The sequence below is a fragment of the Salvelinus alpinus genome, chromosome 35, assembly GCF_045679555.1.
Source record: "Salvelinus alpinus chromosome 35, SLU_Salpinus.1, whole genome shotgun sequence".
Taxonomy (NCBI): domain Eukaryota; kingdom Metazoa; phylum Chordata; class Actinopteri; order Salmoniformes; family Salmonidae; genus Salvelinus; species Salvelinus alpinus.
Genome location: NC_092120.1, coordinates 19,131,370 through 19,157,033, shown reverse-complemented (window position 1 = coordinate 19,157,033; position 25,664 = coordinate 19,131,370). Strand labels below are relative to the sequence as shown.

The window sequence follows — 25,664 nt, the reverse complement described above, 5'->3', positions numbered from 1 at the left end:
TTGTTACCAGTAGGTACAGAATACAAGGCAAGGCTAACAAAGCTTCAGAAATGTAAAATGCTGATGACATGATATTCTTTACTCGCAGAACATTTTATACATTTGTTTTATTAATGCGGAATATCAGTTGTCTGGGAAGCATATGATCAGGGAGCTAGGTAGAATTATTGTTTTGTTTTTCTGCTTCACACATGGTCATATATCCTGCATTTCTTCTGTTTGCAACTGTCTGTAGGTTTCACATTTCATTTTCTTTAGGTTTCAACATCAAAGCCAAAACGTTTACTTGATTTGGTCGTTTGGTACATTACCCGGAGCTTTTGCCAACTCACAGTCTTCCGTCAATTGTACATTTTGCAGTGTAACCTGATATGATTCTCATCATTAGATGGCATCCTAGCGCTCTGCCAATATGTCCCTCAACACTATAGATACAACACGAACACAGTAAAATACTAGATACAGCATATCTCGCTGGTCTTAAGAATCACTTGTAAATCTCTTATTCTCTTACAGATATTTCATTGCGTATACACAACTCCAAATGTTGTCCAGGTGAGGACAAAAAGATACGTAACTGATCCGTTTTTATCCTACAAGATTTCATAAATTCAGGCCTACATTTAGCATTTAAGCCATGTAGTATCAGACTGACACGAGAAAAGAGGGGGAAAGGAAGCTGAAAGTCTGTAGCGAGTCGAAGGCAGGGAGAGAGAAAGACACACAGACAAGACAGTGCTAGGTTGTATTAAATGGTCTCGATGTTTTATTGGTGTTGGTTTCATTTTCTTTCACACACATGTTCTACTACTGTTTTTTTGTTGTCTTCTGTAGTCTCAACCCCCTACAGCCCTCTGAGTAAGACCCAGCCTGAAATGGCTGTTCCTCTGCTGGTCTCCAATACAGACATTCACACAGAACTTAATACCTGGACTGGGTCTCCTAGATTGGACCGGACTCCAGGAACATGGAAATGGTAGCAGGAATATGGACGCCATAGTTTCTGTCTCACATGTTTTAATAATAAAACACAACCTTGTCGCTTTTTTTTTGTTTGTTACATTTTTGCATCGGCACTCTGAAAACCTGGCAAAAAAAAGATTGGAAACCATATACAGAAAAAGGAAACAGAGTGATCTTTCCTCTTTTTCCATAACACGCTCAACAATGCCGCCGATGTTCTTTTTCACTGAATGTGTATCTTGAGATGTTTTATTTTCAACATGTCATTTTTATTTCTTTAAATCGGTATAGAATTATATAGTTTTCCTAGAACACACAGAAAGATTGAGTTGTATTTTCCAACTGGGGGTGTACTGTAGTATTTAACAAGGACAATGGTTCACACAGTGCACACAAACAGACAAACAGGGAGTAGAGGGGAGAGGAGGGTGTGAGAGACAGAAAGGGAAGGGGGACTGGGGACGCCATGGCGGGGTGTGCTTTGTTATGCCTAAATGAGGGAAAGCAGCTCTCACATACCCCCCTCCCTTTATATAAATGAAAAAAACAAGTAAAACCAATGAACCCCCACCCCATATTATTAAAAAAACAACAACAGTGTTGAAGAAAAAGGAAACGGTCGGAGTGAGAAAGACATCCGCTCTTCCTCCTGCAGACAGGAGAGGGCGAGAGGGACGGCTCGATTGGTGTCAGCTGTGGGATCTCGCTTGTGATCTGTAGATCTGTGTGTGACCGGAGGACGAGCACAGGGTCGCAGGAGGAGGAAGAGAGGGAGGAACAGAGGTGTGGAGATAGAGGGGGGAAAGAAAGGGAAGGGAGGAAGGAGTGGTATGGCCCTTTTTTTTGCCGAGCGTCGACACTCCCTTTAGATCATAGCTCGTTCAAATCTACATACACAATATGCAGCTGCCGTTTGGTAGATATATTGGTTTATGTACACAGCAGTGAGAGAACACATGCAAAGAGTATCATAGGAGATGGAGATGGGGGCTGATGTAGGAAGTCGTAAAGGTGCTTTGCTGTTTTTAATCTTTGGGGCAGTTGTGATGAAAATTGCTTCGAAGCGGTTGTTGTCTTTTACGGGGTGGGGCATCTGAAGACATGTCTTGCCAGGGATGGAATGAAAGGGGGGAGAAACAAATGGAAAATGTAGGGGTATGAGTAAAGACGGTATCCATCGCTCAATAGTATGTCTCCCTTTCCACCCAACCTGTAGGAGGAGAGGGGAGGGGAAGAGAAAAGAGAGGCGTTAGAATTTTCTTGTTTTAGTGTCAATTAAAGATTTGTGTGTGAAGTTACAAATGCAAATCTCATGTTAGGATTCGGGCCTAAATGTTATAAATAGAGAAAGAGACAGCCATATACCTCCTGGGTTCCTACGGATGAGCAGTTTTCGGATCTCATCATACACAAAGATGAGGACACTGTAGGGGACCGCACAGAACCACCAGCTGGGCCTGGAGGAGAGAGAGAGTGAGAGAGAGAGAGGAGGGGGACAGAGGTTAATAAACACACATCATGGCAGATAGAAGGTCAATAGTTGTCATTGTAGGTGTATGTACAGTATGTGTGTATGTCTATGTCTATCTGTTTGGTTTGTGTAGGTAGGTGTATTTCTGTATATTTCTGGGTTTACTCCACTCACTTTAGGGGGAACATCCTAAGTGCCACATCCATGCCTGGGGTGTAGGATAAGAAGGCAGCCAGAGCTGTCTCCTCAAACAGGCCAAAGATCAGGATCTTGTTCCTAAGAGGAGAGTAGTGCAGAGGAGAGACATGAGAATAAATATAAGAGGTTGAGAGAGACTAATATACATAGAGACCAAGCATACTGTATATTAACAAATGTAGAGACCAAGCATACTGTATATTAACAAATGTAGAGACCAAGCATACTGTAGAGACCAAGCATACTGTATATTAACACATGTAGAGACCAAGCATACTGTATATTAACAAATGTAGAGACCAAGCATACTGTATATTAACAAATGTAGAGACCAAGCATACTGTATATTAACACATGTAGAGACCAAGCATACTGTATATTAACACATGTAGAGACCAAGCATACTGTATATTAACAAATGTAGAGACAGACAGACAGACAGACAGACAGACAGACAGACAGACAGACAGACAGACAGACAGACAGACAGACAGAGGAAAAGAGACACAGAAACAAGACAGGCTGACAGACAGACAGGAAAACAGATACAGAAACAGACAGACAGGCAGACAGACAGGAAAAGAGAGACAGAAACAGACAGGCAGACAGACTCACTTCATGCCCTGCTGAAAGACAGAGTTCCGCCTGGTCTTGCAGACAATGACATCAGCCCACTGTACCACCACGATACTGACGAAGAAGGCTGTGTGACACGTGAACTCCACGATCTTCCTCTGTTCATATGTCTACACACACACAGAGAGGAGAAAGGGAGTGAGAGACAGTATTTGAATCATAGAATGAAATAGAACAATAGAATGGACATTGGCATCCCGGCAATGTGACTAAAAGGACAGCCATCTTGGTCAGGGAATATTTATTTATAGAATCTGATCAAATATGGTGAAATAGTGTAAACAATGAATTTGCATATATACTTGTAATATACTGTATTGCTATATTTTGAATAGTTATTTTGGCTGGGAATTGTAGCGTGTACCTACCCATTGCTGGCCATAGCTGTCTTCCAGGTCGTTGCAAGCACGGTCGTCCCAGTTGAGCCTGATACCCACAAGAATTGAGGGTAGGAAGCCATTCTCAGCCAAGATCACAAAGTAGGAGAAGAAGCCTCCCAGAGCCTGGATCATACCTTCACACACAGACACAAAGCGTTAACACATGTTCACTCTGGAAATGATGTTACCGGATCCCACAAGGAGAAGCCATTGACTTGTCATGTAGACTTGTGAACTATAATCCACTAGCCATAGATGTATGATCTATAAGCATCAGTCTGACAGATTCTACAACAGGGTGGTAGAAGACTAATCAACCATACTGTCCATAGAGTAGTGCTCAAGGACTTCATGGGGAAGTATTGATCATTGATCTGGCTGTGGGCTGTGATAACATGTCCAGCTACATATGCACTGTCTTCATGGCCCCAACCAGGTAGAGGAGCTAATGGGGACCCACCGATTTGTCCGTAGGCGATGCTGATGAGCCTCTCGTTCACCAGCTTGTCCCTGGTGGGGTTCCTGGGCTGACGCTTCATGATGTCACTCTCGGCTGCCTCATAGGCCAGGGAGATGGCGGGCACCTGGGGGAGGGGGGGTCACAGGTCACAGATGTGAGTTTGTATGAGAAACAAATATTTCACATTGATGTATATTTGATTGATCGCTCCATGTGAGATAGGGCATATCAAGTGTACGTGTGACATTATTTTCAACAATGCACAATTTCGTATTTTGTGTGTGTGTGTATTGGTCCCACGTGTGTGTGTTATGTGTGTGTGTGTGTGTGTATTGGTCCCACGTGTGTGTGTTATGTGTGTGTGTGTGTGCCTTACCATGTCAGTTCCCAGGTCGATACAGAGGATGGTGATGGTTCCCAGTGGTAGGGGGATATTGACGATGATGAAGAGGAGGAAGGGTGTGATCTCAGGGATGTTACTGGTCAGGGTATATGCAATGGACTTCTTCAGGTTATCAAAGATCAGACGACCTGCAGGGAGACAGGAGGACACACACAGAGGTCACACACTGAACTCTGACCTCTAACCTCTGTAGAATTGAGCAAAGGTCACTCAAGGTTGGATCAGGGTCTGCCCTTATTCATAAAGTGTCTCAGAGTAGGAGGGCTGATCTAGGATCAGGCCCCTCTTGTCCATGTGATCTTATTCACTAAAAAGTCAAAACTGATTTGAGATCAGCACCTACTCTGAAATGCTTTAAACATACAGGCTCATATTACCCGTCCCTCCCATCTTCTCTTTTTCTGCCCTCTTTTTCCTTTCTTCCACTTCTCCCTCTCACACGCCCTTCTACTCTTTCCATCTGTTCTCCTCTCTCTCCCTATTTCTCACCCTCTTCCACTCCGGTAACGATGGAGGCAAAGTTGTCGTCCAGCAGGATCATGTCAGCGGCCTGCTTGGATACGTCAGAGCCGGAGATTCCCATGGCAACGCCGATGTCAGCCTTCTTCAGGGCAGGAGAGTCGTTCACACCGTCACCTGTCACAGCCACGATGGCACCCTGGGAGGGACAGAAGAGTTAGCCCGTGTCCCAAATGGCACCCTATTCCCTTCATAGCGCATTTTAGTAGTGCTTTTGAGCATGGCCTATAGAAAGGCACTATTGTACCAAAACTAGGGAGAAGTGATGGGGTCAATTCCCTGTTCAATTCAATCAATTCATTTTCAAATGCATGAATAAAATGTCAACAATCTTCCCAAACTGAAAACTGAATGAACCCCAACCTTGTTCGCAGACTTATATTAGTGTAGTCGTGGAAAGCAAGTTCACTTCTGTTGATCGGGTGATGGATTCGGGTGGTGTGTGTCTTTCTGTTTGTTTGTGTGTGTGTCTCACCAGTCGCTGGCAGCCCTCTACGATGATGAGTTTCTGCTGGGGGGAGGTCCTGGCAAACACAATCTCAGTGTGGTTTCTGAGGATGTCATCCATTTGATCCTGAGACAGTTCCTTCAGGTCTGTACCATGGATCACACAAGCCTTGGCATCCCTGGAGACACACACACACACATTAGAATAGTTAGCTTGGATCCACGGAGACAGGGCGAAAGTGACACGAGAGGGAAAATTAATGAGAACAATGAATTAGCAGAACGGGATCCCGTGTGGTCTCACCGTCATTGTGAAATGATGTAGTGTGTGTGTGTGTGTGCGCACGCGTCTCATGTTTCTCACCTTGGGTTGACCTGGCTGACGGGGATATTGAGGCGAGAGGCGATGTCCTCCACTGTCTCGTTGCCCTCGGAGATGATGCCCACGCCCTTAGCGATGGCCTTGGCAGTGATTGGATGATCACCTGTCACCATGATGACTTTGATGCCAGCCGAACGGCATTTGCCCACAGCGTCGGGTACAGCGGCACGGGGAGGGTCAATCATGGACATGAGGCCCACGAAGCACAGGCCCTCTGTGGTGAAGTTGACGTCGTCACAGTCGAAGGCAAAGCCCTTGGGGTACTGGTCTTCAGGCATTAGCAGGTGGCAGAAACCTGGGGAGTGACAGGAGGGGTTAGCTTGATTTACTCGTTCTACTCATCCTCTACTAAATCAGTCAATCCTTCAGCTCACACTTCTATTCATCATTGGATACGGTACATTTGACCCATTGTCCAAGAACCAACATCCTGACCTTCCCTCCTTTCCTCCTCCTCCAGCCTCTTTCCCTCTGTCCCCCTCCCCTCCCTCTAACAACCCGCCCCACTCCTCTTCCTTCTTCTCATCCTTCCCTTCACACCCCCCCCCCCCCCCCTCCTTTCACTCTCCCTGTCTCACCGAGTACTCTCTCTCCCAGTCCTCCCAGCTCCATGTAGGCGTTCTGGAAGGATTCCTTCATCTCCTCGTCCATGGGCTGCTCCTTGCCCTGGATGATGATGGTGGTGCAGCGGTCCAGGATCCTCTCTGGGGCTCCCTTCATCACTAGCAGGTAGCGGTTGTCATTGGGATCCTCTGTCTCGTGAACTGACAGCTGTGGGGGTGGTTGAGGATGGAAGGGAGAGAGAGAGAAATAGGGGGGAAGAAGGGGTAGAGGTGAGATCGGACATGGTGTCAGAAACCAATCCATCACGGTGTTAGAAGCCAATCCATTTGAGTGTTGTGTTTGTGCGTGTGTGTATGTACACATATGTGTGTTACGTACCTGGTACTTGTTGGTGGAGTTGAACGGGATCTCGGCCACCTTCTTGTTCTTCTCTCGTATTTGTTTGACAGAGCCACAGGACAGCTCGATACACTTGAGCAGGGCAGACTCGGATGCATCACCAGCAGTGTCCCTCTTCAGGATGGGCAGTTGGTCCTGACCGGCTTTGAACACTGCACGGTTGCAGAGAGCTGCGACGCGAGCCAGGGCAGCCCATGAGGCTGAGGTCTTGTCAAAGGAGGCACCTGGAGAGAGAGGTGGTCGATTAGAGATGATAAAACAATATAAATTCCTAACCTGTAATTAAACTGTACTAGTCTGTGTAACTACCATGTGAATACATAGGTTATAGAACTACTTCAACTCAAGAGGGATTCCTAAACTTAAACCTGTCTCTAAACGTGACTGTAACCCAAACTTTAACTCTAACACCAACATCCAACCCAAACTCCAGCTCTAACACTAACTCCAACTAAAACACTAACTCTAACACTAACTCTAACACTAACTCTAACACTAACTCTAACACTAACTCTAACTAAAACGCAAACTTTAACACTAACTCCAACTAAAACACTAACTCTAACACTAACTCTAACACTAACTCCAACTAAAACGCAAACTTTAACACTAACTCTAACATTAACACTATCTCTAACACTAACTCTAACACTAACTCTAACACTAACATTAACTCTAACTCTAACACTAACTCTAACTCTAACTCTAACACTAACTCTAACATTAACTCTAACTCTAACACTAACTCTAACATTAACTCTAACACTAACTCTAACACTAACTCTAACTCTAACATTAACTCTAACTCTAACACTAAATCTAACTCTAACTCTAACATTAACTCTAACTCTAACATTAACACTAACTCTAACATTAACTCTAACACTAACTCTAACACTGACACTAACACTAACACTAACACTGACACTAACACTAACTCTTACATTAACTCTAACACTAACTCTAACTCTAACACTAACATTAACACAACTCTAACACTAACACTAACTCTAACACTAACACTAACACTAACTCTAACATTAACTCTAACTCTAACACTAAATCTAACTCTAACTCTAACATTAACTCTAACTCTAACATTAACACTAACTCTAACACTAACTCTAACACTAACTCTAACACTAACTCTAACACTAACATTAACACAACTCTAACACTAACACTAACTCTAACTCTAACACTAACATTAACACAACTCTAACATTAACACTAACACTAACTCTAACACTAACTCTAACACTAACTCTAACATTAACTCTAACATTAACTCTGACATTAACTCTAACACTAACTCTAACACTAACTCTAACATAAACTAACACTAACTCTAACATAAACTCTAAAGGCTTGCGCACATCACACTGAATGTGGATCTAGCATTCGCCAGCCAATCTTTCAGTGCGCCAACATTTTTCACGGTGTTCTACATGTAAAATCGGTGCGCAAATGACATTCAGAGGTGCGAAGTGCTCTCGGCCAGAAAACGCTATTGGTGTGTCTGAGCCCAAACTCTACCATTATATCTAACACCAACTCCAACCCTAACCCTCCTGATCTCCTCTTACCAGACTGGTCCTCTGTGGTGTCAGCCTCGTGGATCTGGTTGTCGAACCACATGTGGGCCACGGTCATCCTGTTCTGGGTCAGCGTGCCTGTCTTGTCGGAGCAGATGGTGGAGGTGGAGCCTAGGGTCTCCACAGCTTCCAGATTCTTGACCAGGCAGTTCTTCTTCGCCATACGCTTGGCAGTCAGAGTCAGACACACCTACAGCACAGAGACAGGGGAAAGACAGGGGTTATCCAGGAACCAGAATGAGGGAGGGTACTAGTACCAACAGACTAGAAAGGGTACCTATTCTGGAGAAAATGTGTGTGCTTGCTTCAGCTGTCTAGTTGGTGTAGAGATCAATAATGTATTTCTGGTAGAAGTTATAATTGGTCTGGATCTAAGTCTTAATCAATGTGTAGTATGTCTATGTTAATTGTGTAGTTAGCTGTCTAGTTGGTCTAGATCTACAGTCTCGTTGATCTCGAATGAATCTCATTTTACAGTATGCAAATGTGACATTTCCAACAATTCTAAAAACCTGTTTTTGCTTTGTCATTATGGGGTATTGTGTTTAGATTGATGAGGGGGGGGGGGGAAATACATTTAATCCATTTTAGAATAAGGCTGTAACGTAACAAAATGTGGAAAAAGTCCAGAGGTCGGAATACTTTCCCGAATGCGCTGTTTATAATACATGATATTTAGCAGATGACTCACAGCCATGAGTGCATAGATTTTACGTACGGGTGGTCCCAGGAATTTAACCCACAGGTATGAGGTTCAATAGAGATACGATTCACAGAGAAACAGCAATAGAGAGGAAGGGTCAGACGGAGAGGGGGCCAGGGCCACTCACAGTGACAGTAGCCAGCAAGCCCTCGGGGACATTGGCCACAATGATGCCGATGAGGAAGATGACGGCCTCCAGCCAGGTGTATCCCAGGCAGACGGCCAGGATGAAGAAGGTGATGCCCAGGAACACGGCCACGCCTGTGATCAGGTGGATGAAGTGCTCAATTTCCTTGGCGATGGGGGTCTTGCCCGACTCTAGACCGGAGGTGAGAGTGGCGATACGGCCCATAACGGTACGGTCGCCGGTGCACACCACGATGCCACGCGCCGTACCTGAGAGAGAGAGAGAGAGGGAGGGAGAGAGGGGGGAAATAGAGGGCATATATTCATTCAGGAAAAAAGAGAGGTTGAAATGAGAGACGAGAAGTAAAAGTGGGAACTCTTGTATGCTTATGTGGGCAACTTCTGTGTCAACAGCAGCTCTATGGTATAATATTACGTTTGAATCAGCTTAGTTGAACCAGTCAAAAGCCTAGCAAGCCTTAGTGCTGCTGGGGTGCAGCATCCAATACTGCAGTAGGACCCTGCTGACTGAATTTGGTAGGTCGAGTCTGACACGCAGGAATAGAGAAAAGAGGATAGGAGAATTGTCAGGGACAGAACAGCTGATGTGTCTGTCTGTTTGTCTGTGAGTTAGCAGTTTCTATGGTTACCTTCAACGCAGTTGGTAGAGAAGAAAGCGACATTGCGGGTCTCCAGGGGGTTGTCATGGGTACAGTCAGGTGACCTGCTCTGGGGTTCTGATTCGCCAGTCAGGGAGGAGTTATCCACCTATAGGAGAAGGACAAAACCCAGAAGGATAAAAAATGTTAAGTAAAATGTGTAGCTGTGTGAGTGTGTGTTATCTGAATTGTGTGTGGGATTGTGTGTGTGTATGGTACCTTGCAGCCGTGAGCAGAGACGACTCTGAGGTCGGCGGGGATCCTGTCTCCTCCCTTCACCTCCACCAGGTCTCCTGCCACCACCTCCTCAGCGTTGATCGTCATCTTCTCGCCTTCACGGATCACCAAGGCTTGCTACAGGGAGAACACAGAGGGAGGGTTAGATAGTCCACGCACACATTCATTTATACACACACACAAACACACACGCACACACACGTGTTTACCTGGGGCACCATGTTCTTGAAGGACTCCATGATTTTGGAGCTCTTGGCCTCCTGGAAGTAGGAGAAACAACCGGTGACCACGACGACTACAGAGAGCACGATACCCAGGTACAACTGAGGAGAGAGAGAGAAAGACAGGAAATACCATTGTTACACTGTGTACATTGCAGGTCAATGCATAGCAGGAGTATTTAGCTTCAAACTGAACACAGACCACCGCAGTAATAGTCACTAGACAAGATGATCATGGAAAAACAGAAAAAAGGTGTCAATGACCAAGTACATTAGCCATTTGAGTGTATGTTAGAATTAAGGTTAGGGACTGGCGCTGCTGGCAGTGTGTGTGAGGTTTGGTAAACTTAGGTATGTGTGATTCAGCTGTGTGTGGCTCTAATTGTCCCTTATTCTGTGGCTGTGTTTATGTTTAGTGTTTGGGTGCATGTGTGTGCTTGTGGGTGACTCACGTTGTCTCCTGCCGGCTCGTCCTCGGTGGCGGCCTGGATGGCGTAGGCCAGGAAACAAAGGATGGCGCCGGTCCACAGCAGGATGGAGAAGCCACCGAATAGCTGGCGACAGAACTTGATCCACTCGGGGGTGGTCGGGGGAGGGGTGAGGCAATTGGGACCGTCCCTGATCAGAAACTCAGCCGCCTTGGCGTTGGTCAGACCCTGGGTAGGGAGAGAGTGGGGTGCGTTAAACCTAGAACTGAGTGTGGTGAAATTATGGGTAGCACCATAACAATCCTATTAAATCTAATGTGTAATTATATGGGTAAAACTTTAAGCCTGCAGGTATAATGCTTTATGACTACTTATAAGCATGTATGAGTCTTTAAAATATTATAATGAGGCTTAAAATGTGTCGTCTTTACCTAGAACATTTTCAACTGACTCAAAAAGGCTGTAACGTAGTAAGGATAATTATAAGATTATAATTGAGACTTTATAAGGGGTCATGCGAAGTCTTACAACGCATTAAAACGTTGCTCAAACTGATCCCCTTCAAATACACCGACCGTGTGGCATGAGTGAATGTAAAATAGTAAAACACCACCATCTAGTGGCCTAGTAGCGGCTCTGTTAGTGACACAGCAGGACTCGCCGACGACTAGTATCTCCATGGTACAACATAGATAGACCTCTATGGTACAGTGCAGTAGGAGGAGTCACCTGGACAATGTCGGTGTTGAACTTCCTGCAGCACTCCTCTATGGACATCTTGTGTTCCGTCTGAAAGGTAGAGAGGGAGGGAGGGAAAGAGCGAGAGACAGAGAGAGAGAGAGAGAGAGAGAGAGAGAGAGAGAGAGAGAGAGAGAGAGAGAGAGAGAGAGAGAGGGAGAGGGAGAGAGAGAGAGAGAGAGTGTATGTATGTGTATTTGTGTGGGAGAGAGAAACAGAGAAACATTGAGAATATGCCGTAAATATCATAACAATGAATTTAAAACAAACTAGGAGAATCTTGACTTAATTACTATCATTCACTTTAAGGTCTTTCTCCAAACTATTTAGAGAGTGTGTGTTCCAGTTGCACATTGACTCTTGGGGGGTACCCTGAAAGTATTCGATCAATATTCATACTCTAACTTACAGAGAGGCATATGTTAGTATTTCAATAATAGTTATGGGGGTGCCCAGCGTGCCCCTTGAGCAGGGCAGTGTGTGTGTGTGCCACTGTGTGCCAGTCACTTACAATCGGTACTTCTTTCTTGAGTTCATCCATGTCCTTCCCCTTCTTGCTCTTCTTGCTGGGAGAAGATTTGCCATCTTTATCCTGCGAGGTAGCAACGCGGTAACTGTCCGACCGCCCATACTGGGCGGTGGGGGGGACAGTAAGAGAGGGGGGAAGGGATTAGGGGGGGGGGATACTTTCACTATTATTTAAATAGAAACATGGTTAAAGCACCAGACATAACAGATGGGGAGAGGGACTTCATTATTGTCTCTGATACCCATTTGATCTTCACAGAGATCACAGACAGAAGGATCAAACGATCGTCTGGCTTTACTGCAGTGTCTGTCTCATCTCGGGAATCCGCTATCACAGTTTGTATCCACTGGCCACCTGCTTCATTTGTCATTTATGTGAACTGTCACCAGAGACTACTGTATGTTCTCCACACTCGCACGCACGGACACGCACACACATACACACACACACACACACTAGCTGGTGGGGCACAGAGGCCCTGAAAGAGAAACACAGTGCAGATACAGTGCATTCTCTCAGTCTTCAAAACCTCTCTAATTATTAGATATATTTTTTAAAATTTAACCTTTATTTAACTAGGCAAGTCAGTTAAGAACAAATTCTTATTTACAATGAACGGCCTACACCGGCCAAACCCGGACGACGCTGGGTCAATTGTGCGCCGCCCTACGGGAGTCCCAATCACGGCCGGTTGTGATACAGTCTGGAATCGAACCAGAGTGTCTGTAGTGACGCCTTTAGCACTGAGATGCGGTGCCTTAGACCGATGCGCCACTCGGGAACCCCTAGATTAGATTAATATCTATTCAATTCGATTGGATACATCAATGTGACTGTGGTGTGTGGAATATGAAACAGTTTGGCAGACACACACGCACGTACACACACACACACAGACAGATGTCTCTCTTCTAGGGAGCACAAAGTGTTGCATTAGCTCATGTTCCGATTTACACTAACTGATGCTCAAATCAAATCAACACAGAAGCCCCTGACCAGAGTCCCTCAGTTGACAGAATGAGAGAGAGAGAGACAAAATGGCTTCCAGGAGGGTTCTAGTGGAAAAGCCGCTCATTGACACAGCCAACTCATCAAGGAAACTGACTTTGCTGCAGGATCAATACAATCAGTGATGTAATAAAGGACCAGACGGGTTAAAGGACCACAGAGTCCAAAATACATCCAAAAGGTAATCTGTCTGTCTCTTACCACACCTATCACCCTTAATTAAGAACATGTAGCTCACACTTTCTCATCTATTCTAACTATATGGTCACTTCTATTTGTTCTAGCATCAACATCAAGTGACTGTACGGTGTAGTGTTCAAGGAAACACAGGGAAGCCCCCTGGTGGCTATTGTCAAGATGACATGCTCTAACAAGCTTGGTCTACTGCCTTGGTTTGACTGGGTTTCAACTGTGTTACTGCTTGGTTGGAACAAAAGCCTGCACCTACACTGGCCTTCTTTGGATATGGTTGACCCCTACCTGTTAATTTATTCTGAATAATAAAGGGCAAATACACATTCAGGTCAAGTTTTTATTTTTGCCCTGGTCCATCACAAACCAAATAAATAGCCTGTACCGAGCTAAACACACAGGACCTAATCTCCCACGCCCTGATAAACACACTTGCCTGACTAACTACAATGCCATGAATGGGTGAGTAAACTTGCCACTGAAAGTCCCAGTGCTGAACGTGAGTTCAGTTGAGAAATTTCAGATGCATAGAATCTTCCACGTGTAAAAGAGACCAGTCTTAAGCGGTTCATTGTGGTCAGAAAGGTTTGAGGAGGATTTATAGTGAACACTGCAGGTCTCCACTCTGCCCCTGATTTACAGTAGTAATACTGGAACACACTAGAGTCTCCCTTGAACACAAACTAACCCTGAAAAGATTGGTTCAAACAGTCAACCCAAACACAACTCCCCACAAACCACACACAAGTTGACTACAAAAATCAACCTTCCCACACACACACACACACACACACACACACACACACACACACACACACACACACACACACACACACACACACACACACACACACACACACACACACACACACACACACACACACACACACACACACACACACACACACACACACACACACACACACACACACGTGGATGTCGTCAACCGAGAATGCGAGTTAACTCTCGCTGCAACAAGACCAGACAGGCCTAGAGAGCCGAATGCAGAACAAAGGAGAGACTGATAGAAGACTACTGCTACTCAAGCCCTTTGGGATTGGCCTGCCTCCGTGTGTGTGTGTGTGTGTGTGTGTGTGTGTGTGTGTGTGTGTGTGTGTGTGTGTGTGTGTGTGTGTGTGTGTGTGTGTGTGTGTGTGTGTGTGTGTGTGTGTGTGTGTGTGCACGTGTGCGTGTGCGTGTGAGTGTGAGTGTATATGTGTGCGTGGGTACTTCAATATAACATGCACATGAAATACTCTGGTTGGCATCGAGATAAGCATCTTTAGCCAAACAGTGCCGGGGTAGATGTTATAGATAAGCTAACAGGTCTGGGTTAGGCACACAAGGTGTGGAGTTTCTAGCTAGGCAGGTTTTTCAATGGCCATTGAAATGCATTTAGAGTACATTGTTAGGTCTGACAGCACACCTGCTCAGCACACACACACACACACACACACACACACACACACACACACACACACACACACACACACACACACACACACACACACACACACACACACACACACACACACACACACACACACACACACACACACACACACACACACACACACACACACACACACACACACACACACACACACAATTTAGTGCTAATGCAAACACTGGAAGAGCGGAGACAGTTGAAACAGGCATTACAAGAGAGGGATGGACAGAGAGAGATTAATGAAAAAAAGAGAAAGACAGTGATGGGGCGATGGAAAGAGAGACAGCAGTGGGAGGTGAGCGAGAGGGAGAGAAGAGCTCTTCTCTCACTCCACTAATTAGATATTGACCACTATTCTTTGTCTGTTGACTCAGGCTGTGTATATCAGTGAGTGACAGCGTGACTGGGATCCCACTCTAACAGATTGTTCTATAACACTGTAAAACAAACAACCCCACCTGCAGGGTCGTGACCTTACAACCTGCGGACCCAGAAAGTGGATGTTGGCCCCTTACCGTGTGTGTGTGGTGGCAGTGTTAACATGCGTGCAGGCATGTGTGTGTGGGCTAATGCCACTCAATCTCTCATAACACGCAAGGAACAACCCAAGCTTCTCCTTTTACCCACAACCCTCAAGCTGTGTGGCAAGATTTCTTCATTGCGGTTAAGAGGTCACGACTATCGCCTAGGTTACAAGCAAAAACATTTAGAGAGCGTGGTTTTGTTCCTCATTGTTCAATACAACATGTCATCTATCTGTCTATCTGTCTGCCTGTCTGTTTCTACCATTTGTTGTTGGGGGAAATGGAATGCAATGATGTTGTTTCAGAGAAGAAACAGAGACTGCAGGCTGAAATTACAACCACTAGCTCTCACACAGACGGACAAAGAAAGACAGACGGACCTACTGACAGACACAGACCGGAGGAACTGGAGTCGGTGGCTTACAAACAGACAGATACTACAGTATAGAGTACCGCATCTCCTCCGCACATTCTAATCTTTTCAAGTGGAAGACAGGCTGTCTGGAACAAGGAAGACAGGCACATTCCCTTTGGAGAAGATTACTAAAGGTACTAGCGTGCTAAACTACCAGAGGAGTGTAGAACATCATCGGGTGTGCGTACACTACGTTTGAAAAGAAACTAGCAAGAGTTCATCACGTTCTATTGATGTCATGCTGCTGTGGTTTGTCTGGTTCTAATGTTCTGTTCTGGTTTTGTCCCGTTTTACCCGGAGCTAAGCGCCTGGTTAGGAGGTCACATTACCATGGAGGTTGGCATGGTGACCGAGGCTTAGTGGTGGGCGGTGGCCTAGTACTGTAGGATCCCCCTGATCTGATCGCTCAGTAATAATTGATGCCTCGGTAACTGGACATTCGAGGAAATAGCCAACACGTATGTGTGTGTGTGTGTGTGTGTGTGGTGTGTGAATCTTTATAAGAAAGAACGAGATACCTTCTTATATGCGCAAGCTATAAGCCTGCCAACAGCTAGGCAGAGGTGAGTCATTGTCGAGGTGGCTACAGTCTGTCTGCGCAGCGAGAACACGCACTGCGGCAGACAGAGAGAGCGAGAGAGTGAGGGTGGGGGGGGCAGATAATAATAGGAACAGAGAAGGGAAAGGGTATGAGAAGAGCGTGAGAAGGGAAAAAAAATAGGAGACTAGGAGAGATATTAAAACAGACAATGGCCTATATGTAATGTTTTCTCAGTTATTAGTCAGACTCATTCGTTCTGAAGTGAAGTGAACATGGGGCATGTTTCATATGGGGCATGTTTCATATGTTGAACACTTCCACACTGTAGTGAACCACAGTAGCCAATACCATCCATCAGGAGCATGTCAGTCTGTCTGTCTAGGGCACACAGGCTTGGGCATGCCCCCTAACGGTGATGGACCTGCTTGGGCATGAGGCGTGGCATCCCAGCCTCTCCTGGTATGCATGAGAGGTGAGGGGTTTCACAAGAGGCGGGAAGAAGTTGCATTGTTTGGGTTCCCGTTTTAGGGAACCTACAAAAGGGGAAACAGTAACTATTGCAGGAAAACAGTTTGATTGTGTGTGAAGCTTGAATTGACTAAGATGGTAGATAGATTTCTCCATACTACACACTTCCTGAAAGAAATGATATAAACCTCATTACCTTGAGTGGTTCCCAAATGACACCCTATTCCCTATGTAGTGCAATACTTTAGACCCATACTTTCCCCAATGTAGTGCAGTATTTTTTGATAGTGCACTATGTATGGAATAGGGTGCCATTGGAGACGAATCCTCACGTACTATGCCCTGTGTGTGGTGAATAGCAACACTTTATAAGTGACAGTATCTGTAACCATGGCTGTACAACACCCTTCTCCCAATATAGTTTGATTATCTCTTGTAAGCCTATCAGGCCAGCCATGACCCACGTGACACTACGTAGTTGATAGGCTGATGTGAAGGGATCCTAGCCAATGGGGAAGGTTTTTGGGGGCGGAGGGTAGTGATGATGACAGTTATATGTCCATTAGGTCCTGCTTTGAATAAATTGAGTAAATGCATTTATTGGTTTCTTTTTGTTTTGATAGGAGATGAAAATGCAATGAATTAAATGTGATTTGTTGATGTAAAAAAATCTGCATTTACAGGTTGTGTTATTAGATTTGGGATGGGATGGGGTCACAACAAATTCTCGGGGGGGAAAAATGGCATCCCCAGAAATTCTGGCGGAAAAAATGTGATCCTCGCTGAAAAAGTTTGAATTCCACTGCTCTTGGCTTTATGTGAACTATATACTATGCGGGAGTGTGTACAACAATGTTGGGGATAAACTGCATTGTTGGTTAAGGGCTTGTAAGCATTTCACTGTAAGGTCTACATCTGTTGTATTCGGCGCATGTGACAAATACAATTTGATTTGATAGGGACATCTGGTTCCAACAGCCCTGGGGTATAGGGCTAGGTAGCCACAGGGGGCATGGCCTAGGGGTAGGGGGCTGGGCTGGGTAGGTGGCTGGGCCTGGGGGCTCATGCTAGTAGGATTAGCTAGACTGATTGCTCTTGTCTTGATTAGCCTACTATATTGTACACCAAATACAGTAACTCTCCCTAGCTAACTTCCAGTAGAGAGTTTCTTCTCCATGTTAAAGAGTGATAATGAAATGGGGAAATCAGTGCATTAAGACTTTCAGGAAAATCAAATCAAATGTTATTGGTCACATGCACATATTTAGCAGATGTTATTGCAGGTGTAGCGAAATGCTTAAATTCCTAGCTCCAACAGTGCAGTAGTATCTAACAATTCACAACAACACACAAATCTAAAAGTTAAAGAATGGAATTAGATTGAGAAATGTCAGAGTGGCATCGACTAGAATACGGTAGAATACAATACAGTATATACATATGAGATGAGTAAAGCAGCATGTAAACGTTATTTAAACATTTTTAAAGTGACTAATGTTCCGATATTAGTGGCCAGTGATTCCAAGTCTATGTATATAGGGCAGCAGCCTCTAAGGGGCATATCTAGAAATGGTTTCATATCAAGACACGTCTTGGTTGTAAAATATTTGCCGTTGCTTTTTGTCACAATGACAGTTACTTTAATTTAACTTTAATAGAGCCCAGAAATGTTCCATAAGCACAGAAAAATGTATTTCTCTCAACTTTTGTGCACAAATGTGTTTACATCCCTGTTAGTGAGCATTTCTCCTTTGCCAAGATAATCCTTCCACCTGACAGCAGTGGCATTTCAAGAAGCTGATTAAACGGCATGATCATTACACAGGTGACCACTCTAAAATGTGCCGTTTTGCCACACAACACAATGCCACAGATGTCTCACGTTTTGAGGGAGTGTGCAGAGACTGCAGGAATGTCCACCAGAGCTGTTGCCAGAGAATGTATGTTTATTTCTCTTCCAACGTCATTTTAGAAAATTTGGCATCACCTCCAACCGGCCTCACAACCGCAGACAATGTGTAACCCCGCCAGCCCAGGACCTCCACATCAGGCTTCTTCACCTGCGGGATCGTCTGAGACCAGCCACCCGGACAGCTGATGAAACTGAAGTGTATCTGTCTATACAAATGCCCTTTTTTAAGGAAAAACTCATTCTGATTGGCTGGGCCTGGCTCAGTAGGGGGAGGGCTGGCTCCCAAGTGGGTGGGCCTATACCCCACCAGTCACATCCATGGCTGCACTCCTGCCAGTCATATGAAATCCATACATTAGGGCCTAATTTATTTATTTCACTTGACTGATTTCCTTATATGAATTGTAACTCAGTCAAATCGTTGAAATTGTTGCATGTTGCGTTTATATTTTTGTTCAGTAGAGTAAAGTACAGATACCTAAAAAACAACTTAAGTAGTATTTCAAAGTATTTTTACTTTACACCACTGTATATAAATAAAGTTATATTAAATTAAATTCAATTGTTTTGATGTTCAGAGGTATGGAATTTCAGCCAGACCCTGAGGTCATGACCTCTGCATATAGCTGAAATTATACACTGTGTATCTATGTGCATGTGAACACACACACCAAATGTCCTGTATCCTAATTTAGCTCTCACTGACAAATCATTTGTGTTCCCTTCTAAAAAACCCCCCAGCAAAACCAAAACAAAATCCCATCTTATGGCATTACCCCACCTGTCCTCCGCTACCCTCATCCCTTCATCCTTCGCCCATGCCCATCTGTCCATCCCCTGATCTGTTCATCCTGGCAGGCAGCTGTGCTCCAGTTTAGAGTCGGCATGTGTCCTCGTCTCTCAGTGTGTATACCATTCACCCATTGTGAGTGTATTGTCAGAGTTTTCTTTAGGAAAACGTGGCGCACTTGAATGGCGAATGGGGAGCGCGCTTCAATTACCAGTTGAGAAATAAAAATAGTCGTTATTTTTAATCGTGGCCATCAAAACTGTTTTTAACATGCAATTGCATTTAGAATTGTTATAAAAGCACACTTTTCACTCCAGAAACAACGAATCAGCACTGTCTGACAGATTTTCTCGCTCATAGGCTCTGTATCTGTATGTTGTGCGCGTGAGATATATAAAAAAAATACGCGCAGCAATTTAATTCCATGAAATTATGCAAATTAACCTGTAGACCAGTAAGCATGACTGGTCAAATGCATTTACATCGACTGGTATTTCCATCGATGAAAAGACTAAAAAGCATTATCGGCCAAAAGTCGGCTATTACCGGCTAACGGAAACACTGGTGTACATGTGCGTGGATGTGTGTGTGTGTGTGTGTGTGTGTGTGTGTGTGTGTGTGTGTGTGTGTGTGTGTGTGTGTGTGTGTGTGTGTGTGTGTGTGTGTGTGTGTGTGTGTGTGTGTGTGTGTGTGTGCTCCTCAGTGAAAATAGTGTTGTCTAGATTGGAATCGTAAATCTTGAGTGTTTAGTGGCCCTTGTAGGGACAATGGTAGATTCTCTCTTTCTCCTATGAGGGGTTTCCTGAGGATATTCTGTGTTTAATGCAGATGATTTAGGTGACAGAGAATACATAGCAACTCCTGCTCTATGTACTGTCTTGTCTTCTGGCCTCTGAAGTACTGTGCTACCTGTGACACGGTCTGTGAAAGGAAACGTCATTTGGGCAGAATTGAGATAAATAAATAAATTTAAGCATTTCTGTATATTTTCCAAATGAGACAAATTCAATTGACGTAGTTGATAATGAAAGGGGGAAGAAAACATACACCCGCACACAACACACACACACACACAAACAAGCTTGGGAGGACACTGAATTAGTAATGACTGTGTTGGCAGGGAACCCAACTCTCCTCTGTCTCTCACTCTGCAAACCCCCACTTAACGTTTCCCGAACATTGCAGCAATGCTAACCAACCAGGCTGCCCTATCTTGCATTACAATCGATCAAATGTTTATGTTATTTGATTAACTCATGACCTTAGAAAGGAACTCAGTCTGCGTTGAAGGGTAAGGGAGTCATCAAAACTCAAATAAACCATCATGCCAAATTTCCCCAAAAGTCCCCAAATACTTACACAATACCCTTTTACCCTACCGTGTCACCCTACCCTTAAAGTAGGTCCTTCTAGCTATGCTAGAAGACTAACATTCAAACCATGTCCTTCCAAATGACTCTTTAAGGACAGAACCCTCATGAATATCCCACTAGTATATTGATTATTGACTATTAGTAGGATGCCCAGGACGGCTCGGTCGACATACAGTACACTGCGCAAACCCTCCAGACTCAGCAGCAGGACACGAATGACTGCAGATGCAGTGAGGACGGGAGTGAGCTAGCTACTCTGCATCAAACTCTGGGTTGGGCCACAGCTGTATCTACACTCCTAGAAAAAAAGGTGCAATCTAGAACCTAAAGGGGTTCTTTGGCTGTCCCCATAGGAGAATCCTTTGAAGAACCCTTTTTGATTCCAGGTAGAATCCTTTTGGGTTCCATCTAGTACCCTTTCCACAAAGGGTTCAACATGGAACTCAAAACGGTTCTACCTGAAACCAAAAATGGTTCTATTTGGAAACAAAAAGGGTTCTCCTATGGGGACAGTCGAATAACCCTTTTGGGACCATTTTATCTAAGAGTGTACCCTGTCCCATCATGACCAAGCAAGCCTTACCTAAATACCTACACCCTTACCCTTTCCTATACCCTTCCTCTACGCCTTACCGCTCTAAGGAGATCGCCAAGCATACAGCTCTCTGCCACTGCAAGGATTTATCTCCACACCACCTACACCAATATACCCTTCCTTTATACTGTATATCACGTCCCTTTCTTCCCTTCAATGAGAGAGGTGATGGGGGATATCAAGGAGTGCTCCCCCATGCTCCTCAGTCCCTGTCCAGTGAGCTCTCCCTGATATCCCCCACCACCTCTCTGTATCCCATAGGGATGAATACCTATAACTCCCCCCTGTCCTGTCATCCCATCTGCCTCCTGTCACTGTGGTAACCAATCCCCAAGAGCAGAGGCAAGCAGGGGAAACAGGAGCCATGGCAATGTGAGCTCAGGTCATTATCCCACAACAGGATACAGCCCTCGCTCTCTCTCTCTACACTTGCAGATCAGTCACAACTCACCCCCCCCCCTCCCCCTCCTTCGCCCTGCACCCACCCTCCCTCTGTCCTCCCCCTCCTTTTCACTATGGCTCATGTGTCTGAAGGTGAAATGTGTGCAGCCATCTTCACTTGCTCTGCTCTCCTCTCCCATTTCTCTTTCTCACTCTCTCCCCCCCCCTCTCTCTCTCTCAGCATCATTAGGTTACCCCATCACTGACTGTACCAGAGCAACTATACACACATTCGCCACATCAGCAACCTCAATTGCTGACAATTGGTGTGACAAATGAAATAGGCTGTCTGTCTGTCTTCAGTACCCATGACACTTGCCTCAGTGTTTGCTTGCTAAAACATCCCTTTCTGCGTGACTCCCCGAGTCCGCCAATCACAGCTTTTTAAAGGGAATTTCCACTCAACAGGCACCGCCCCCATTTTGACGCGGCAGCCTGCGGCCTTTGGGGCAGGCAGTTGGCCGTGCCACCGCACAGCACGTCAAGCGCCAGATCGACTTCGCAGAATGTCTTGTATGTTGTCATATAATCATAGGGGTGAGATGGGTTAAGGTAAAGAACATATGCCTTCCAATTATTTGAAAATGTAATTATTATCAGAGGTCACACACATATTTTATTTGCGCGCTGGATGAGGAACCCCACCCCCTGTCTCATTTACACATAGGCTACACTGGCTGATCTAACTTTACCACGGAAGTGGTTCGTGCGTAAGCACTTTTTGCACTCCATCCCATTTGACGCAGTGCCTGTTGCTACGGATGATTCTCGCATCCTCATGAATAGCCTATCACCAACGACTGCTTCATTTCTCGCCGCTCCACAGCAGACTTCGACCGGGAGAAATGCCTCCAAGGCCCACCCAGGTCATAGATGGAGATAGCTGACATCATACGTGCCTGCTCTGTCGGTGTCTCTTCAATCATGTTCGGTAACCGTGGGCGATCCAGCTTCATCAGCCACTGGGATTTTGTTGTATCATGTCATCAAATTAATTCAACACCCAGAACCGAGTCGGGGATTAAATCTTAAACTCTCATATACGCAAGATAAAGGATGAGGCAGAAATTGCGCAACAGTCCACACCGACAGTCGCAGCATCACCTCGAAATGCTCCTGCAGGACTATTCATAGTCAAATTATTATTGGCTTTACAAAACAGTGAAAATATTGGTGTTATTATGGCTTTATTTCAATCGATAATTTATTGAGACGTGATATTTTCCAAAATATCATCCAGCGCCGGGCCGCATCCCCCATTTGACGCAGTGAGGGAGTCAGCACTTCGTGTGCATTCTATTCACTTACAAATCCAGTTCCAAATGTGTCATAACCCAGCATTCACAGGACATCTTTTTAATCTGTCGTGTGTATTCACTGTCAACGATTATCGCGTCCCTGTTGTCACAAATTAAAGGGGGGAAAAGTTGGCGAGGCGCTTATTCCTGGTAACCGCATTATGACGCATGGGCCACCGAGGCTTCAGTGCGCTCAGGCATCGCATACCATATCGACATACGCATATGTCCTGAGTAGCCGGGTAGACTAGGATAGGGTTCCTATGTCACACTAGCTGTCTATCGTCAAATGTTGCGTAGAAGTAGTTACCTGCACTATCGCAGATTTAAAGAAGTAGACAATTGGGTCGCGATGATGCGAGGATAATTTACATGGGCAATAGGGGGGAGGGGATACTGTAATCATGCACCCATTCGAAAACACAGCCACACATTCTAAAATCATCAGATACAGGCTAATAATAACGGCAGGTGAATAACAGAACATTGTGTCTCATTGAAATCAGTGACATGCCAAGTGAAGCCTATACGCAGTGGTCTCTCTCGCTCGCTCTCTCTCTCTCTCCCTCTCACGAGAGCCGGCTGTCAGAATAAACCGATTACCATGGCAAGGTTATAGACGAAGTGTCACGATATGCCTAATATAGCCCATAGCCTATATTAATGCATATGGCAAACCCCTGAATGAGACCATTCAATCATATTTTATCACTAACTTGTTCGTTCCATAGTGTATGAGATAACAAAAGAAACAGCAGCAAATTACAGTAAATGACATTAAATTATTCCATCAGCAGATTCTGACCAATTCATTGTCAAATTGAAACCTTACAACTGCAGTAGAAATTACAGAGAGCTGTTTTGTGCTAGCCTACTTGTCACATCAATTTGTCGCAGTCTATGAGACCGTAGACTATATAGCCTAAAAAAAATCCGCATTGGAGTCAATGTCACTCAAATATTTCCAGAGGAGAAAAAACATGACACTGCAGTATGGTGCCCTTCCCCGTCAGCATCTGGGGTTTTAAACAGTTAAGGCATTTTATAACTTTCATGCATCATAAGGCAGTTATAAAGTTGGTAGACGCCGGGCTTACCCCCATGTTGGCGCAGTCAGGCTTCTCTCCTCAGGTGATGCAAAGCTTGAGAGGTGTCAGCCCCTCAGGTGGAATTATATCAAAATGGTATTGCCTTTTAAAAACGTAAGAAAGATTTGTATTCAGTTATTCAGGTAAAAACGAAAGAAAGCGACAAAGACGTCAGTCAAGCAAATTTCTATAAATTGGTTAATTGATTAAATAAACAGATTGTGTCTCTAACCTCCAAAAGGTTACAGTATTTTCCCCCTCCACCTAAACGTCTTTCAAATGAAATGTTGCGGTCTCAAGCAGAGCATCACGCGAGGATGCGGGTCCTTCTCTTGCTCTCTGATAGTTGCGGTAAAAGACCGGTGAAACTAAGAAGCCGCACTGCTCTGGTATTTCAGGATTTGATCTCCTTCCGCGGCTCTGTTGGCTGCCGCAGTACTTCCTTCTCTACACACTACCACTCCGCCTATGGAAGAAGCGCCGGTGGGTGTGAGTGATCGCAGCGCCCCATTCTAGCAAAGCTGATAAACCTTGGACCTCGTAAACCCGCCCAATGACCACTGAATTGGCCAATAGGAATTCCGAGCAACTATTTGATGACAGGCAATCTAGCCAATCGTCACAAGTACGTAACACTGGCCAATAGAAGGCCTAATCTGCCCCTCCTTCTTTACTGCAGAATTCCAAGGCCGTTAGCCATCAGCATCCTGAGCCCCTAGGCCGAAATGTTGTGTAAATGGACGTACAAGGTTAGATACTATTGTCGTGGTTGTCTTGTATTCATGTAACTTATTTGTGTTTTAGAAATTGATGGCATTGTGTGCTGTATTGCATGTGATAATCACCCCTGTCTTTCTGGTCGTGTTGGTCACTGTGCACTTCAATGCCTCCCCTAGGCCTGCAATTACATAGCAGACGATGGAGAGAATAGGCTACACTGATAGAAGATAATAGACCTAGGTCCTATAATTAAGATGTCACAAAGGGCTTATACAGAAATCAAGCCTAAAACCCCAAAGAGCAAGCAATGCCGATGTAGATGCACAGTGGCTAGAAAAAACTCCCTAGAAAGGCAAGAACCTAGGAAGAAACCTAGAGAGGAACCAGGCCAGTCCTCTTCTGGCTGTGCCGGGTAGTATAGAATCGAATAGATTTCAGAATAATATTCCGATATCAGACAGTAAGTATGGATAGGCTATGATTGGTCTCACACCCATTTCTCAGACTAGCAGATTCTCTCCATATGATAGTGTATGTCTCACGCTTTAAGGAACATGGAAATAGCCTATTTACTGTATGGTGTGTGTGTGTGTGTGAGACGACAGATGTGGACGAGAAGAGTTGAAAACAAACAACAAAACTAACAACTGTCAAAATTAGAGTGAGAGATTATCAGTGGTGTCCAACTGCAACTGGGTTAAGCAAGCCACTATCTGCATGTCTGTTACATATGTTGTATGTCTGCTTATCAGACAGACTACACCCATGTATCTATGTCTTCTTGTTGAAGT

At 44.9% G+C, this 25,664-nt stretch overlaps 1 protein-coding gene and 1 long non-coding RNA gene across 3 annotated transcripts; one reads left to right on the top strand and one right to left on the bottom strand.

Annotated features, from left to right (window-relative positions):
- Positions 1-739: 739 nt before the first annotated feature.
- LOC139564422 (sodium/potassium-transporting ATPase subunit alpha-3-like) lies at positions 740-24,654 on the bottom strand. 2 transcript variants are annotated; one of them, XM_071383937.1, is made up of 22 exons: positions 24,386-24,654; positions 24,163-24,256; positions 12,041-12,121; positions 11,521-11,580; positions 10,816-11,019; positions 10,352-10,465; positions 10,125-10,259; positions 9,897-10,014; positions 9,248-9,516; positions 8,409-8,607; positions 6,802-7,046; positions 6,438-6,630; positions 5,842-6,154; positions 5,506-5,656; positions 5,001-5,169; positions 4,485-4,639; positions 4,109-4,232; positions 3,637-3,782; positions 3,248-3,378; positions 2,609-2,710; positions 2,329-2,420; positions 740-2,173 (listed from the first exon to the last, which is right to left on the bottom strand). In XM_071383937.1, exons 2-22 carry the CDS (start codon positions 24,166-24,168, stop codon positions 2,145-2,147), a joined length of 3,036 nt encoding a protein of 1,011 aa, XP_071240038.1. In that variant the 5' UTR covers positions 24,169-24,256; positions 24,386-24,654; the 3' UTR covers positions 740-2,144. The 2 variants fall into 2 exon arrangements, with proteins under 2 accessions (XP_071240038.1, XP_071240036.1); XM_071383935.1 differs by having other exon boundaries at positions 12,041-12,160; positions 24,386-24,652.
- LOC139564423 (uncharacterized) lies at positions 15,561-19,125 on the top strand. The gene is made up of 2 exons (XR_011672739.1): positions 15,561-15,781; positions 18,629-19,125. It is a non-coding gene; the product is annotated as an uncharacterized lncRNA (long non-coding RNA).
- Positions 24,655-25,664: the final 1,010 nt, after the last annotated feature.

What these genes read in the sequence shown, in the direction of transcription:
- LOC139564422 (XM_071383935.1), bottom strand. An exon ending in TCAAGAACATGGTGCCCCAG is followed by an intron (nt 10,260 to 10,351) that starts GTAAACACGTGT and finishes TTCTCCCTGTAG; the next exon opens with CAAGCCTTGGTGATCCGTGA. An exon ending in ACTCCACCAACAAGTACCAG is followed by an intron (nt 6,631 to 6,801) that starts GTACGTAACACA and finishes CCACCCCCACAG; the next exon opens with CTGTCAGTTCACGAGACAGA.